This window comes from Ovis canadensis, chromosome 16 (assembly GCF_042477335.2).
Source record: "Ovis canadensis isolate MfBH-ARS-UI-01 breed Bighorn chromosome 16, ARS-UI_OviCan_v2, whole genome shotgun sequence".
In the NCBI taxonomy this organism is placed as follows: Eukaryota; Metazoa; Chordata; class Mammalia; order Artiodactyla; family Bovidae; genus Ovis; species Ovis canadensis.
The window spans coordinates 44139917-44157976 of NC_091260.1; the positions used below are offsets into that span (position 1 = coordinate 44139917).

The 18060-nt window shown below is 37.9% G+C and overlaps 1 protein-coding gene across 9 annotated transcripts in view; it reads right to left on the reverse strand.

Annotated features, from left to right (window-relative positions):
• Positions 1-18060, reverse strand: part of NNT (nicotinamide nucleotide transhydrogenase) — a 93613-nt gene that overhangs the window by 29281 nt on the left and 46272 nt on the right. For all 9 annotated transcript variants that reach the window (XM_069556407.1, XM_069556409.1, XM_069556403.1 and 6 more), the window contains 10 exons: positions 17802-17935; positions 17340-17531; positions 16159-16312; positions 13059-13220; positions 11828-11938; positions 10670-10815; positions 9266-9461; positions 5851-6084; positions 4584-4744; positions 2827-3006 (listed from right to left, as the gene is read on the reverse strand). In XM_069556407.1, the coding sequence (XP_069412508.1) occupies positions 2827-3006; positions 4584-4744; positions 5851-6084; positions 9266-9461; positions 10670-10815; positions 11828-11938; positions 13059-13220; positions 16159-16312; positions 17340-17531; positions 17802-17935 (1670 nt within the window). The remainder of the gene's footprint in view (positions 1-2826; positions 3007-4583; positions 4745-5850; positions 6085-9265; positions 9462-10669; positions 10816-11827; positions 11939-13058; positions 13221-16158; positions 16313-17339; positions 17532-17801; positions 17936-18060) is intronic.

Here is an 18060-nt window from a genome sequence, read left to right on the forward strand (position 1 = left end):
TGTAGATAATTTTATATATACTTATTTATCCTTTTCTATTTTCTTAATGAAAGATGTTTCATTAAATATCATTTATTTTTGTAATCAAATAATATTTTTTTAAAATTAAAGCTTCAACTGTTCTTGATTCCAAATTACTACAATTTGCTATTATAGAGTAGCAATCTGACCGAGTGTGATTTCTACAGTCACAGACAGCTATGAGACCTTGTTAGCCTTATATACAATACAGGTATTAAGAAATATCTGAGGTATGCTGACAGTAAATGACATGCCTGAGGCAGTGAAAATAGAAAAGAACAGCAAAAACGGGTCAATAAATACGAAAGAACAGATAAAAATTTAGAGAAAGATGACATAACTGCAAAAGTACATTGGAAGGACTGACGCTGAATCTGAAGCTCCAATACTTTGGCCACCTGACGAGACTGAAAACAAAGAGAAAGACGATATGATTGCAGAAACACATGTAGAAAAGAGTACTTTCAACAAGTGCCTTTTATACCTTATTCTAGTTAAAGCTATAGAAATGCTATTTCAAAAGTTATTATAGTTACTATAACAACAGAAGAAACTAAGTGAACAGGGGGAAAGAGAGGAAATAAAAGACACAGAAGGTTGGGGAACACTGCGGATAAATTTAAGAACCCAACTGTGGTGCTGGAGAAGACTCCTGAAAGTCCCCTGGACAGCAAGGAGATTAAAACCAGTCAATCTTGAGGGAAATTAACCCTGAATAGTCATTGGAAGGACTGATGCTGAAGCTCCAGTATTTTGGTCATCTGATACGAACAGCCGACTCATTGGAAAAGTCCCTGATGCTGGGAAAGATTGAGGAGAAAGGGGCGTCAAAGGATGAGATGGCTGGATGGCATCACTGATGCAATGGACATGAACTTGGGCAAACTTCAAGACATGGTGAGGGAAAGAGAGGCCTGGTGTGCTGCTGTCCATGGAGTCACAAAGAGTTGGACACGACTGGGCAAGTGAACAACAACAAGGAAAACCATTTAAGAGAAAAAGAATTTTAAAAAAAGAGAGAGAGAAAAAAAGAATAAAGATTAGAAGGTACCCATGTTGACTTTTCAAGAACTATATACAAGTCCCCCCTTCCTCTCCCCACTGGCCTTGTAAAAATTCAAATCCTCCCATTTAATTTTAAAATTAGTATTTGACATCAACCATAAGTTTAAGTGGGACTTCCCAGGTGGTGCTAGGTGCTTCCCTGCCAATGCAGGAGATGCAAGAAATGCGGGTTCAATCCCTGAGTCAGGAAGATCCCCTGTAGTAGGAAGTGGCAGTCACTTCAGTATTCTTGCCTGGAAAAATCCATAGACAGAGAAGCCTGGTGTGCTAGAATCTATGGGCTGCACAGAGGACTCAACTTAGCACACACACAGTAAGTTTTAAGTACCATGGTGGATTCATGTCAATGTATGGCAAAACCAATACAGTATTGTAAAGTAAAATAAAGTAAAAATAAAAATTAAAAAAAAGTATTAGTGACAATCTGCTGCCCCCCACTGGTCACTCAAATTTACCAAATGAAGCAAGAAAACTATTTCTAATACAACTGAATAAATTTTTCTTCTTTATAAACATTTGCTTTAAAAAAAATACTCCAAAGCCTGACACTCTTCCAATAAGAAACACCTTTCTAAACTCCTTGAACAACTGGAAGGATTTTATGTGAAACCTCTCAGCTGGTTTTGAACTGAGGCTTTCAATTTTTTGTACTTACAGTATGTCCAAAGAAAACTAATTTTTCATTATGAAAAGATAATTTTAGCATTCAATTTTAAATTAAAACATAAGAGAAATTCTGAGTTATAAAATAAGGGCTTTTAAACTTCTAATAAAAGAATGAAGGTGGAGTCATTTTTCTGCCTGAGTGATCAATCAATATAAAGGCAGTTCTGACTTTACCCAGTTTCATGCTTGCCCTTTCACAGCCATTCAAAACCATTATTTAGAGAATAATAGCTATCATTTGAAAAAAGTGCTTTAGTCAAAACTATTTGCAGGTTATCTTCTTGCCATTAAAAAGAGAATTAGAAACAAAAAAGAAGCTAGGAAGTATTTGTCTTGTTAACTTTTTTTCAAACCATGCTGACCACAAAACTTCAAGATAAGACTGTAAATTGCAGCAAGCTTTCTGGAAACCATATGACAAAAAGAAGACAAAGCCCAAAAAATGAGCACACCCTTTACTTCTAGGAATCATCCTAAGACAAAAATCAGAAATGCCAAACATGTACTTATGCACAAGAAAAAAATATCAAACAACATTAAAGGTAAAGCATTGGGGAAGAATTAAATCTTGAATATCCATATGATAGATTAGTATAAAACCCTAAAAACAGTATTTAAACAGCATTTTTAAAATAAGCATCAAGACTATCACTCAAAAGATTAAAAAAATTAAATATAAATCCTATGGACAGAGGAGCCTGGGGGGCTACAGCCCATGGGGTCGCAAAGAGTCAGACACAACTGAGCAACTAACATACGATATACAATATGATCAGACAAGTAAACACAGAGATCTGGAATACACAAAGAAAAAAATAAAAAATAAAATCTTAAGTGTTTTAATCACCAGATGAAGTTAGAAGATTGTTGTCTTGATATTTAATTTTATAAATTATCTATACTCAGGTACTTTACAAGCAGTCTGGCAAATTCATTCAAACGAAAACACTCCAATATTTCTGCGAGAGAGAAAAAGAACTGACATGGTCATTTCTACGGCAAATAAAAGAAATAACAGACAGGTCCTGATCTTCAGAACAGTATTTCCTTCTCCTTCACGGGCTGCTTCCTTACCACACACATGATGTAGGACAGGATCGCGCCCGAGGAGCCAATAAGCGCGCCCACAATGGTCAGCAGATTGTTGTTGAGCAGGAAGCCCTCTGCACACAGGGCCCAGCCTGAGTAGCTGTTCAGCACAGTGATGACCACGGGCATGTCAGCACCCCCAATGGCAGCCGTCAAAGTCACACCCTAGGACGAAAACCAGAGTGGAATTCAAAATTCACGCATTGGAAAAGAACCTCTGACACTGAGCACTGTGGTTCATAATCATTCCAGTTTTCCAATTAATATATTTACATGTAAATTCCATGCCTGGGAATGACCCGTATCAGACCAACTCTCCTACAGATATAACAAGTGAAAACACTGAATCACATTTTCCACCTGCAAAAAAAAAAAAAAAAAAAAAATCCCCAAATCCCTAAGAGGCACTAACCACGAGCAGGCAGAAATTGGAGAGGGGTCTACACTTGGAAAAGAGTAATAGCACTGAGTTGATGTGACAATTTGTATGACTTTAGCTGATGAGCAGGGAGGGTCCTGTCGGTGCCAAGTGAGGCAGCTAAAACTCAAATACAAGCCCAGCCTTATTGGTTTGAAAATCTGAGGGTAGAGCTTTGGGTGACTAAGCAATTACTCACTCCTGTCCAAACTGTCACGTGACACCTTTATTACTCTGGGGTTTTCTCATTGGATCAATGTTTTGGTCAATAGGAATCTAAAGAGACAAGGGTTTCAGTTCTGTTCATTGGTGCCTACTGTGTGATAAGCCCTCTAAAATAAAACAAGTGTCAAAGAGACCTTGCCCATTAGTTGCTCTCACATTTGATGGAAGCCCCGATATCAAGCCAAATAATCATAAAATGAAGGGACAACAGAAGATGAGACAGTTGGATGGCATCACCAACTCAACGGACATGAGTTTAAGTAAGCTCTGGGAGTTGATGATGGACAGGGAAGCCTGGCATGCTGCAGTTCATGGGGTTGCAAAGAGTCAGACACAACTGAGCGACTGAACTAAACTGAAGCAATTACTATATGTCTAACTTTGTGCTAAGCACCATAGATGATTTTTGAAATTTTTAACTTCATTTCGACAATGAAGTATACACTAAGAGTATACTAGACAAACATGAAGTAATCCGTGAACGACACACAGCTAATACAGCAGCGCCATACATTGCTCTAACAGAATGCTAGAGTGTGACATACAGACACACAGAACACTGTTATGTACCCACATACTAAATGCAATAAACAGAGAGGAAGAGGAAGACCAGTCTATCCTAGGAGGTTTCTCTGAACTCCCCTACTGAACACACAGGGTTTAATAAATGCATTTCATTTTATATGACTATTTGGCTTGATATCAGAGCTTCCGGCAAATGTGAGAGCAACCAATGGGCAGGGTCTCTCTGACACTTGTTCGAGGGTTTGTCACACAGCAGGCACCTGATGAACAGAACTGAAACTCTTGGCTCTTTAAATTCCTGTTGACCGACACACTAACCCAGTAAAAAGACCCCAGAGCAATAAAGGTGTCACATGTGACAGTCTGGACAGGAGTGAGTAAGTGAAGAGAAGGGGGACTTTATTCTTACACTTTTCTATATTGTTCAGACTCTACGAAGATGAACACATAACAGCATATTAAAACATTTTTATTCCATCAGGGGTCTTGATGAGACAGAAATAAGGTTAGACTATAACCTAATAAAATACTTAGTTCCTCACTTAGAACGTGCTTTCCATCTCTGACCTCTTACCATGACAGCAGAGAGGGCTGACACAGAGCCCAAACAGGTGATGCCAGTGGTGAAGCTGGGGTCCATCATGAAGGGGATGATCCCACCCACGCTGGCAGCCAGCAGGCCTGCGTTGAGGAGGTGCCTCCCAGGGAGCAGGAGAGGGGCGGACTTCAGGATTCCTAGGGTGGAGGATGGGGCCATCAGAACCCAAGACGTGTCCCAAGAAATCCCCTCAAACACTCTAAGTCATTTAATCATAAGTTACCAAATGTAATATTAGGAAAAAAAACATGCTACTTAAAATAGCACTTTTTATCACCAGCTACTAAAACATGAAAGCGTACATTAGAGTTCTTACACATATACATTCATGGAAGTGGGAAAAGGATGGCTCAGCTTAACTGTCCTTTGATCACACAAGTTCATTACTCTTTGTCACGGAATCATGAAAAGTGATTTTTCTTCCCCATATGACCGATACAGATGTTAAGTGTGGTCTTATTTATTTAAAACTTCAAAACTGAGTCTTAAACCATTCGTTTTTCTGATTCTATCAACTGAGCCCAAGGGAGAAGGGTCCCTGTTTGCTTCTTTTAAAGACAGAACATATCATAGGCATTAAGCTCTTCTGTGATTTTTAAGTTTCACAATGTTCCCCACTTAATTCTAATGACTGATTACTGAGAAGCAAGACCAGGTTTTTAAGTCACAAACTTGTTTTTCCAGAGACTCGTGTTTTCATGAAAACACTGAAAGCAGCTATGAGAGGTTTTTGTTTTTTCCTCCACTTCTGTTTTCATGATTGGCTTTAATGGTTGCCAAAGCTGCCACACTACACCTCAAAAAAGGTGTATTTATTTTCAAAGTAAGTACTGTATACTAATCACACAAATTTATTCAATAAGTCTCTCTCTATTCTGGGAAATGTATAAAGTTCATTTCTGTGAATGCTATACAGGCATCTCTAACCAAAAATTATGAAGACGTCATTTTGTTCATATGTATCATCAAATGTCAACTAGTCCCTGTAGGCAAATTTCTGTGCACTAGTTTCCTCCATGAGCTGTCTGCAGAAGCCTTGGCTTCAAAGCTTTGTGAGATTTGTAAAGACCAATAAGAGAAGCCATCTTTTTCGAGAAAAAAACTTTCATAGTGTTTCCCAGAGTCATACAAATACTCTTTGCCTAACAGATTCTACTACTAAGCCATTTTCTGAAATTGAAATGGACCCCCTGAACACCCTAAACAATAGATATTCACCTCCATGTTACATTGAATCACTTACCCTGCAATTTTCCATAGGCAACCAAAGACCCACTGAAGGTGACCCCACCGATGTAAGTACCGAGGTAGGCCACGATCTTGGTAAGATTGGCTGCCGCATCCGTAGCGAAATGTGGATACTCTATGATGTACTCAGCTATGCACGTAAGCACAGCTGCCAATCCCACTAAACTGTGGAAAGCAGCAACCAACTGAGGTAAATCAGAAATCTGGATGCGTTTCGCAATTGTCAATCCTGTCAGGAAATGAAAGTCAAAGAAAAATTAAAGCATAACAGACCTTTGAGAAATAATCCAATAAAGTCCACAATTAAATATTACTTGGCTACATGAAAGAAGGAAATCTTGTCCCTGGAACAACATGAATGGACCTTGAGGGCATTATGCTAAGTGAAATAAGCCAGACAGAGAAAGACAAATACCATATGATCTCACTTATATGCGGAATCTAAACAAACAAAGAAACTCATAGATACAGAGAACAAATTGGTGACTGCCAGAGGCAGGAGGTAAGGGGTGGGCAGAATGGGTGAATGGGATCAAAAGGTACAAACTTCCCATTATAAAATGAGTAAGTCTTGGGGATGGAATGTACAGCATGGTGACTATAGTTAATAATAAAGCTACATTGCAGATTTGATAGGTGCTAAAAGAGTAGATCTTAAAAGTCCTCATAAAAGAAAAAAAATTATGTACGGTGACAAATGTTAAGTAGACTTTTTGTAGCGATCATTTTGCAATATATATATGTATATATCAACTCATTATGTTGCATATCTGAAACCAGTATAATATTATATGTCAATTATTCCTCAATTTAAAAAAAAGACAATACTAAGGTTATCCATCACTGTCATTAATAACTATTTATCCACTTCCTAGCAAAATACTCTCTTACAGGACTATCCAGGCAAGAACATTGGCTTAAATACCCTTTCATATGGCAGGTTCTTTCAACCACCTCATCAATCAATGCCAACTCCAAAGAACCCAAACACATAGCATCAACTTTTCCTTACAAACTCTGAACATTCCCCTGGACTAATGCATCTTCAGATTAGTTAAAGTTCCAACTAAACCCCTTAAATTCTCCCGACTGCATGAACAGCCCAGGCTCCCTTCCCTATCAGGCATCACTTGCCCCTCAGCACACAAGAAACAGCTGGAATGAAGGCAGCCTAGGTTTTCGGCTGGGCAGAAGGAAGCCAAGTCCACAGGTAATGAAATGCAAAAATCTGGATAGAAAACAACCAAACCAGGAGACTCTGAAGGAGTTACCTGGCTACAGGTAGACGATACACAGGACTGGGGCTCATAATATTTGCAAAGACCACACCTAAAGGTTTTCCTGCCATGAAACTACAGCACAAGCATTTTCCTCCACGTGCCTTTCCAGGGACTGTAAGAAAGTATGCACCGCTTTCCCAGATAAATAAAATACGAGACGTAAGCTAAAGCTGTGCTGGTAAGTATTTAACCACCAGCCTCCCAGGATAAAAACAGGTGTGTGTGCCTGGATGGGAGGGGAGTTTGGAGGAAAACAGAAACGTGTATGTATGGCCAAGTCCCTTCACTGTTCACCTAAAACTATCACAACATTGTTAATCGGCTATACCACAATACCAAAAAAAGTTAAAAAAATGAATAGATTAGAGAATGCTCCTTTTTCCTATTCTCAAAAAAGATTCATGTAAAAGTGGTGTTTCATTTTTCCCTTAACTATTTAGAAAAATTCACTAGTAAAACTGTATGAACTTAACGTTTCTGAAAGAATGCTTTTTTGTTTCAATTTCAATAGATGTAAATCTTTACTATAAATTTTTAAATCTCAGCCTATATCATTCTTGGGAATATATAGTTATAAAATTATGCATAACACTATTTTACTACCTTTAATATAGTTTATTATCTTTTTATTACCTTTTTAATAGCTGTAGGTCTAAGTCATTACTTTCTTATCCACTGAAATGATATATACAATTATATATGTATAATTACACATATATTTGTATTACTCTTCCAAATCTTAGAATATTGTTGATTTTATACTTAAATAAATCAACTTTAAGTTTTTTTAAAAAGTGTGTGTGTGTAAATACAGGAGTTTTTACTTATAAAAAGGTATATAGTACACAAGTTTCAAAAAATAAAAATATATACAATATCCTTTATTGTAAGCTTCATCTAGCCAATTGACTTTCACAGAATGCTTTTGTTGATTTTTTGCTAAACTCTGGTACCTGCAGCCAACCTAGTATTTGCAACTGATAAATGAGTATAGTTCCCACATGAATGCTGGTTGAGATTGTTGTTTACTTTAACAAATAAAATGACAGTGAAACAACAAGGCATATATAAGAACTTCACTCATTGTCAACCATGTGAGTGGGAATTCTGCTGAATCTGAAAATAGTTTCCAAATACTAGAAGAATATTCAATTTTTTTGTGCAATTCACAATATAATGGCTACAGACAAAACACACATTTAAGTTTAAACTGCATTAACATTTTCTCCATCACTTTTTTAGGGCTGGACAATCAACAAAACAGTAAATGAATCCCAGATTTGTAACATTTGTTGACTTATATGGTGTAAATACAACTGCCATGGCTGATCTGAAGCTGCAATGTGATGGCATTAAATATGGATTCAGGAAGAGATACACAGAAGCCCATAATTACATAGTATTTCTACCACACAGACATAAGACACATGGATAATCTCAAAAGTGGAGATAATAAAAGCTAGTTAATTCATTGGAAAGTCATGAGTGCTCAGAATTATTACCTTTGTTTCTAATTCGTTTAGTTTTAAGTTTACATAATTTAATTTTTTATAATGGCTGTGTTAACAACCAGTTCAAAAGATTCCTGAAAATTTAACAATCAACCCCAACACACTACTGAATAAAATTAAAACAGTGGTTTTTCTGCTGGCACATGTTTTCGTGTTTTTAACAAGTCTGAAGCCGGATCGTCTGCTGTTATTTAAACCCAACAGAATAAAACACGAGCCTCCAGACAGTACATACATACAAGTATTCTAATCTCCTGTTCTATTATCAGCTAAAGGAACAGTCAGTAAAGGAAAACAAGAACTGAGTAAAGGCACTTCTTGGCCCACTTTTGTGACACAGTTCATATTACTCAGTGTTTTAAAATGCTTATTTCTGAATGACAATTACAATACCAACTATGATGACTTTTGCCAAAATATTTCCTGAAGCAACTTCCGTAATAGGCAACTTAATTCCTTTATCAATATGGGCTTCAAACAGATACATATATATTCAGAAACTGAAGTGCAAGTAAAAGTTCTTACTCTTAACAACGTATTCCTAAATCTCTGAGCCTAATTGCCTTCAGGTGTTCAAAGGGCATGGGTTTATATAAAGGCAGAACCCACAAGTGCTTACCAATGGTACCGCCCAAAGCCATTGCTCCAGACATCTGAGCTAACAATTCTGGACACGGTTTTAGGCCTCCAAGGGTGGCTGCCAGGCCTCCAGCCACCCCAATCATGCCCAGAGCATTGCCAAGACGTGCAGTCCCCTGGGTGGAAAGCCCGGCCAGGGCACCAACGCAGCAAAGGCCAGAGCCCAGGTACATAATCTTTTCAAAAGAAAAGGAAGAAACAGAGAAGTTATCGAAAGCTTTTAGTCCATCAGCTTAAAGAGAACTTCCTTTGAGGAAACATGATTCTCTAAAGACATTTCTAAGGACAATTTTAAAGTTAAAAGAGTCAATATGATCTCTTCTTTTAATATTTCAATATATATTCCTATCCATTGGGGATATTAACATACTAAATACTTTAAATTGTACTTGCAATTAAACCATTTACGTACACTGATTTCTTCTGGACTTGACAGCATACAAATGCATATAAAAGTACCTAAATTTAAATGGAGTTATGGGATCTAGACCTGACCCAATGTTATAAGGGAGCCAACCCCGTGAGGGTGTAAGTGCCAGAGACCATGCTATATACGTTGCATAAGTTATAACCCGTATCATGAGATTCACAGGAGGAGAGAATCATCATCCTCATTTTATAAAAGAAAATCAGTGCATAAAGAGGCTGCATAATTTTTCTAAGGGCAAATGATCATTAAATAGCAAATCTGGGATGCTGACATAAATCTCCCTGACTCACTACTCTAACTCTTCTCAAAGACTGTGTTCATTCAACAAATACGTGTTAGAAACAGCAGAAACTAAGGGAGACATGATTTTTCACCTGTCAGAGAGGCTGCACTCTACAATAGTCATTGAAAACAAAGGTATGACTGAGTTCAGAACAAAGCTGAATCTCTTATTATAAATTATATTTAGATATGGAACTTTCCAAAGTTCAACTTGATTATTTCTGTTTTCCTACTCAGCATTCATTTTAATTTTTTCTTTTTTAAATGCACTGGCATAACACCTGCCAGATCCATAGAGGAAATAAATAAATAGGAAAAGGACTGACGGTATTTTAATAAAAAATTTTCAAATTCTTAACTGATTATTTCATTGTATCCCCACAACAATCCAGCTAGGTACATAAAAAGGACACTTATAACCTTCTTGACTCTTTTTACATGTGGAAAAATGTAGGGACAAACAGGTAAAGCCGTATTTGCAGAGTTAGCGGGCAAAGCTGCCTCTAGAAACCAGGGTCCTGATTCTTAAGAGGATGAGAATGTTCTATTTGATCCAGATGCTTCAAGAGTTACTGTTGTATTTGATTAGTGGAATTAGAATTTTGGTAATGGTAATCTCACTGGGATGAAGACACAGTACCAAAAAAAAAAGCTTTCAAAAGAGATTCTCACCTGTTCAATGTTATAACCACTGTAGAGGGAGGCTAAATATCCTCCAACAAAGGTACCAGCAGGGAGCAGATACAGGTAATTATACTCCGGAGGGTCAGTGGGACGCTTGAACATGTCCAGCATTCTCTGAGTCACCAGAAAGCCACCTTATCAAAGTAAACATAAAACAAAAAGAGGTATCTTAAGCAACATAATTTTTAAAGTGCTAAAATTTTTCTATGTTAACCATACCTTTATCATCTAGGAATAACTACCATTTTAAGTTAATATTTTAAACCCTCAAAATTAGAAGTTATTGTATCATTCAAGCCAGTTACATTGAAGGGGGAACCCTGGAGACATTCAGAAGAAAATCTGCTATCAGAGCACAGAACCAGCTATTTCTGCATGACTAAAAATAAACAAGCTATTCAAACAGCTCAGGAAAGTAAAAGATCAAAAGGCCAGTATTTTTTTCTTATAGGTTATTCTATTTGTTAAACCCTAGAATAAGTGATTTTTATTTTAACCCAGAGAGATGTTGTGGGGAGGGAGGTGGGAAGGGGGTTCATGTTTGGGAAGGCATCTAAGAATTAAAGATTTTAAAATTTAAAAAATAAAAAACTAAAAAAAAAAAAGTGATTTTTAAAAATACCATATCAGCAGATACTAGGTCTGCTGGACACATTAAAGAATTTTTAGGTACATAATAGCATCAAATGGGTTTCATACACAAGTCATGTGCTAGGCTTTCAGTTTTCAGGAACATGGGACAGGATAAGGCAAAAAGCTAAAGTTTTACCTAAAATTATACTTAGTTAAAGATGCTATGGTGATAGATCTAAGTCAGCTTAATTCAAAACTATGCATGCAATAACCTTCCAGTTAACCTGAAGCAAGACATCATTTTATTTGTTTTGGGGCACTCAGGGGTAGGGGTGCTCTTTTATCAAATAGTTTCTAAAAATTACCAATGGGCAAAAATAACCAATTCCCGTTCACACAGAGCATTTATAATCTGAGTGAAACATCTTTTAAAAGGCATGATTAAATTCTTAAAATCAGAATGCTTATTTTATATATTTAATATGTATATTTTAACAAGTGTATATCATTTTATATTTGCTTCTCGTGTCTCCACCAAAAACAGCACTCTGGGTTCTTTCCCTGTCCTCGTACCTGCAATGTTGACTGAGGATATGAATGTAGCAAGAGCAGCAAGGCCCTGAGAAGTTGTGGAAGGATACAAGTGTCCTCCCATCAGCACCAACCCACCGACTGCAGTCAACCCTGGGAAGAAAGCACGGATGTGGTAAACAGAAACAATCACGCTGCCAAAGCAAATGTCACCGGTGAAAAACCTCACAAGCACACGCACCATAAAGGAGAAAGCTCTCACACACACTGTCAATGAAGTACTTTCACTGTCAAAGAGTTAACAAAACATTTTCTCTTTTTGCGTAAGAATTTTAACCTTGAACTTCGTAAGAATTTTAACCTTGAACTTTCTAACTCTGTTCCCCTGATAAAGATATAAAACAATAATGTTATTAGATGACATCGCTTGTGGCGAAAAGGGACCTCTGCTGGATACGAAGCATCCGAACTGGAAAATGCTACACATGAACTAAAAATATATGATGGAGAGAGCCACAGCTTTGAGCTTTCCTGAGCAGAGTACTTCTTGGGATTGGATTTGTTCCCGGTGGAGATTTCCTGGTGGCTCAGATGGTAAAGAATCCTCCTGCAGTGTGGGAGACCTGGGTTCGATCCCTAGGTTGGGAAGATCCTCTGGAGAAGGGAATGACAACCCACTCCAGTACTCTTGCCTGGAGAATTCCATGGACAGAGGAGCCTGACGGGCTACAGTCCATGGGGTTGCAAAGAGTCGGACACATCTGAGCAACTTTCACCTCACTGGTGGAGATCCTGAAAGCTGTGCCTGTGGCAAGAGATGCTCACCAGGGCCATGAGGTTTCCGAGCCAGCGGCTCCCATATCTGTCCAATGTGGGTCTCATTCCTCAGATCTGAGCCATCACTAGGGACAACAGAGAACAGTCTTGGGAAGAGCTGTGTGCACTACTGCATGAACCATCATGCTTCTGGGAAACATTGCTTCCAAATTTCTTTGGAGGAATCGTTTCTTCAAAGGAAATCATAACTGAAAGAAGAAATAGTGGCTCTGCCCTGCTTGAAATGGGGGCAGCCCAAAGGCTTGACACACCTCCCTGGCTTCTTACTTCCAACCCCACCCCTCCACCTCTGGGAGCCCAAGTCACCACAACCACCACCACGATGCCAAGCCCTACAATTTGGAAACACAGACTTTATCAACCTCATGGAAAGCACTCTGTGAGTTGAACAAGCCCTTGAAAACCTAATATAAGGGAAAACAAGAGGGGAACAAACCTGAGATTGCATTAGTCACAGACATCAGCGGTGAGTGGAGAGCAGGAGTCACCCCCCAGACAGTATGATAGCCCACGATGCCAGCCAAGCCGAAAGTGGTCACCATCTGGGAAAAGGCTAAATTGGGAGCCGCGATGCCCAAACCTAGTATCCCAGTGAGACCTGGAGAAACAGGAAAGAATGTGAGCTCACATCCAATTATCTCAGGAGGATTAAAAGCACACGCACACCCACACACAAACAAACATGTGGCATAGTCAAGGCTTTAAAATTTCACACCCTTGCAAATAATGAGTTGTTTTTTTAAAAGACATTTCATTATTGGGAAGGGAGGTGAAAGTGAGTTAAAGGTATTGTGAGCAAAACTTAACTTCCTGACCACCATCCCCTAAAATAAATTGTAAACATCTAGTAAAATTTATGAGTCACCTTAATAATAATTTGCACATTTTCCTCTGCACAACTTTTCCTCTTCTCTGCTCTAACTTTCATTGACGATGCCGCATGTGTTTATACAAGTGTTTTTATTCCAGAATTATAGGCCTATAAAGGATCTACCAAAGCATTTCCTACTTGGGCAAGACACAACCTTTATAAGACAGACTTTAGGGAGGCCTATTTCATGTCACTCTCAGATTTAGCTGGGAAGAGGGATTTTAAAAGAGTAGGAAGGGTTTCATTCACTCCAGCACCTCCCCAAAACATATGGCTTCCACCCACCAGGGACAGAAGTTTTGCAATTGCTCCTGAATCTGGACTGGACTGCTGGCCAGGGCAGTCAGCTCCAGCCTCAATACCAAGTCAGCAAACAGGATTTTACAAAGAAAAAGGGAAAAAATACAAATTAAATTAAGAATGTGCAGAATACAAACACTCAGCTCTCAACATACATCTTTAATTATCACCTTTCCTAACAGCAAACATGTGGATGGCTGTTCTGCAACAGAAGAAAGGGTTACCTAGCGGTCAGTGAAAACCAAATCATAATGGATGACCAGGATGCTGGAATTTAACGTCCTTGAATAAGGTACTTTTTCCCCTTGATATGGATTATTTCTTTACAAGTGGCATAGCTGAAACATTAGCAACTGACAAGTTACTTTAAACTATTCAGTAAGACTGTAGTTTTAAAAGTTTTTATTTTGTTTACTGGACACCCCACATGGCATAGTTCCCCATGATCTTAGCTCCCCAATCAGGGACTGAACCAGTGTTCCCTTCAGTAGAAGTGTGGAGTCTTAACCACTGGACCACTAGGGAAGTTTATGCAGTTTTATTTCCCTACCCACATATAAGACTTCCAGGGCTCCCGTGAATGACCTGTTAACCATCTGGAGGGAGAGTTAGACAAAATATTGTTTTGAGCTTCAGTTAAGCATCAGAGAATCTGTGCAGGGTTATATTTAAGGATATGTTTTCTTAAGCCAGGCTGCCTGGTTCAAATTCTGGCTCTACTGCTTGCTAGCTGTGTGATCCCAAGCAACTTACTTAACCTCTCTGTGCTCCAGTAGTCTCTGTAACATTATTAATCCTTTCTGTCTTCATTTGGAAAAAGAAAATAATAATATGCCCAACTCAATGAGCTAAGGTATGTGACGCGTTTAGCATGATGCCTAGCACTCACTAAATGCCCACATTAGTTATGAAGCAGTAAGTTATCATCACCTGCAATTAGTTGTATTGGCCATCTAAGATAGAAACTCCTCAGCTGAAGGTTTCTTATTAACTATTTAATAAACTAAAGTCTTTTCATTTGACATTCATTAATGTCAAATATGCTACATTTAGTCTCTATGATGAAGGAAAAAGAAAAGAAAAACAGGAAAAAAAAAGGAAAAAAAGCAAATTACATTTTTTCAAGAAAGCTAGTTAACATATGGTAGAAGTGTTCTGGAAAAACACTTGGCTTTATTATAAAGGAGGAACTTTCAGGGTACAGAAAAATAAACAGAAGGCCATCCTTTTATTCACTGGGATATGCCACTGTCACATCTATTAAAACGCAATAAACTTTGACTCAATAAACATAAGAGAAACCTAGAAAAATAAATCATTGCTATATCTCACTACATTTCCTTATGAGTCCCAAAGAGAAATGGAAATTTACAACCTACTGACCATATTCTCCAGTAATATGGTTCCTTCTTTTTAATAAGTAAGTGCAAACAGGCACACTGCTCCATCTATTCACAATGTTCACAACTAAAGGCTTTTTCAGTCATTTTGCTGAGACTTGCTCTTTATTCAAGGAGAGTTACATATTTAGCTTAAAACATCTGGCCTCACATGGGAATTTGAAGAATGCTGAGGCTACAAGAATTCTGTGTGCTTGGTACCGGTCCTTAATTCTTTATAGTTTGCTTTTGTTTGTGTTTTAGCTCTCACAGATCTAAACATTTTTAATTCATTCTATGAGATAGAAACCGACTTAAAATCAAATCTCCATATTTCAAATTCTAACAATTCATAGCCAGAATGAATATTTATCACTATTTTATGATGATTCTTTAGTGTCTTCATGAAGATTAACTGGAAAATGAAGAATCTATGTTAAACTGTAAAGAAAGAGATTAAAAACTTAAAAACTGAATTTTTTTTACTAGATGAATAACTTACTGTTTATTCTTAAAAGCAAATATTTGGCCTCCCATCTTACCCAGAGATACAGATAATCACAAGTGATGTTTTATAAACCACAAAAAATAAATCAATAACCACATTTAGATGAACTTTATAACACAATCTGACATACATCATTACTCATTATATTTGGTGTACATATATAAAAACATTAACAATTATATTTTAAATGTTTTTTATAAAAGAAAAGCATTAACCACCTATATATTATTTCTTACTTGTTCATTCCAGCATTTACCCCAATGCCTACATCTCTGAGAGTGGACAATGCAGTCTCCAAGTCCACAGAGGTGGGACAGGTGACATGTTACATGTGAAAACTGCTTCTAACAAGGTCAAGTCCTGAGAATCCAATGAATGACAACTGCATTTCATTTACTAACTTTGACAGTGAATATATTGCTCACATAATATAGTCATAATTCAAAGAAGCCTAAATCTTCATAGAAGGAACCCTTACCTGCTGTATAGACAGAAGCCGATGTCATCGTCTTCCTGAAGGGCGTGATAGTAGCTGCTTTTTCAGCCTCCAGCTCTGCCACTGTCTTCTGTTTTACTGGGGCACCTTGAGGAATATTTTTCGGTGTGGGAGCAGGGAAAATCACTTGGCCATCCTAACAGAAATTAGAAGAACAGCACTTTTTAAACCATCCAGCATTCAGTCAATTCAGTGTTGCAGAAAAACTCTTTGAAAAATAATTTTAAATAAATATAGAAGTTCATATAATTTATAACATCACTTTATATAAATATATAACATGTACATGCATGTTAAGTCACTTTCATCAGTCGTGTCCAACTCTCTGTGACCCTATGGACTATAGCCCATCAGGATCCCCTGTCCGTGGGATTCTCCAGGCAAAGTGAGTTGCCATGCCCTCCTCGAGGATCTTCCTGACCCAGGGACTGAACCCACTTCTCTTGTCTCCTGTATTGGCAGGTAGGTTCTTTCCCATTAGCACCATATACATGTACATAAATATATAATGGCTGTGTCACGAAAACACACATAGATGTACAATTGGTATGTGCATAGAACACATAAGAAAGAAAATAGAACTTAAAAGAAGATAGGTGGGGGAATGTTTAATTTTTACTTTATTCAGTTCTGGGGGTTTTGTTTTCTGTTTTTCAAAAGCAATACACATTTTAGGCGCTGCCGCTGCTGCTTCTGCTAAGTCGTTTAAGTCGTGTCTTGACTCTCTGCCACCCCACAGACGGCAGCCCATCAGGCTCCCCCGTCCCTGGGATTCTCCAGGCAAGAACACTGGAGTGGGTTGCCATTTCCTTCTCCAATGCACGAAAGTGAAAAGTGAAAGTGAAGTCGCTCAGTCGTGTCCAACTCAGCGACTCCATGGACTGCAGCCCACCAGGCTCCTCCGCCCATGGGATTTTCCAGGCAAGAGTACTGGAGTGGGTTGCCATCGCCACCTTCTATTTTTTTAGGTGAGTCACATGTATATCTGCAATATTTTTATTTAAGTTGTTCTGGATTTTTAAATAATTTTTATTGGCATAAACCCAACACATTGATACTTTATTAGAATATATCTCAATTCCAAGATAGGATTCTTCCATAAACAAAAATCCTAGAACAAATGCAAAATGAAAACACAGGAAGGACTAGATCTCTTTACTCACCTTCATCACTACAGTTCCTCTAATGACGTGACCCATTGTACCAAAGTCAAAGTCATCTTTCACTTCAAAGTAAAAATTATCTTTGTCCGGGCTGATAGCCTTCAGAAGCTTGGTGATGTTGTTGGAATACAGGGTGCTGGCCTGAGTGGCCATTCGGCTGGGAAGGTCTGTGTAGCCTATGTGAGTAATTCCCTAAATGAATAAAAATACAGTCAGAAAGGTCTATTACTAAATGCTCACATTCTTTCCAGGATAATTCTCAGCCAAGGCTAAGTTTTGAAATTATACATCTTTATATACACACGAATACATATTTCAGAAAGAGCTTTAAATGTGATTATTTTTAATTTTAGAAAATTACCGGCCTCAGTTTCTCTAAATATTTAAAGCAACAAACACCCTCTCACAAATCACTAAAGATGAAGGATCAGAATCATAGCAAGAGGAAGCTCTGAGCTATACCTTATGAACATAAAGTTCTCCTGGCTTGGTGGTTTCAAAGTTTCCGCCAGCCTCAGCAGCTAAATCCACAACAACTGAACCTTCCTTCATGGACTCAATCATTTCTTTATTAAACAAAATGGGAGCTTTTTTACCTAGTAAAACCAAAGAAAACAGAAAACAGTATAAAGCACATGGTGAGTTTTTAAAACTCTATATTCTAATTATTATGGTAGTCTCTGAGGACTCACAAATTGAACCCTTTCAAGAAACCCCTTAA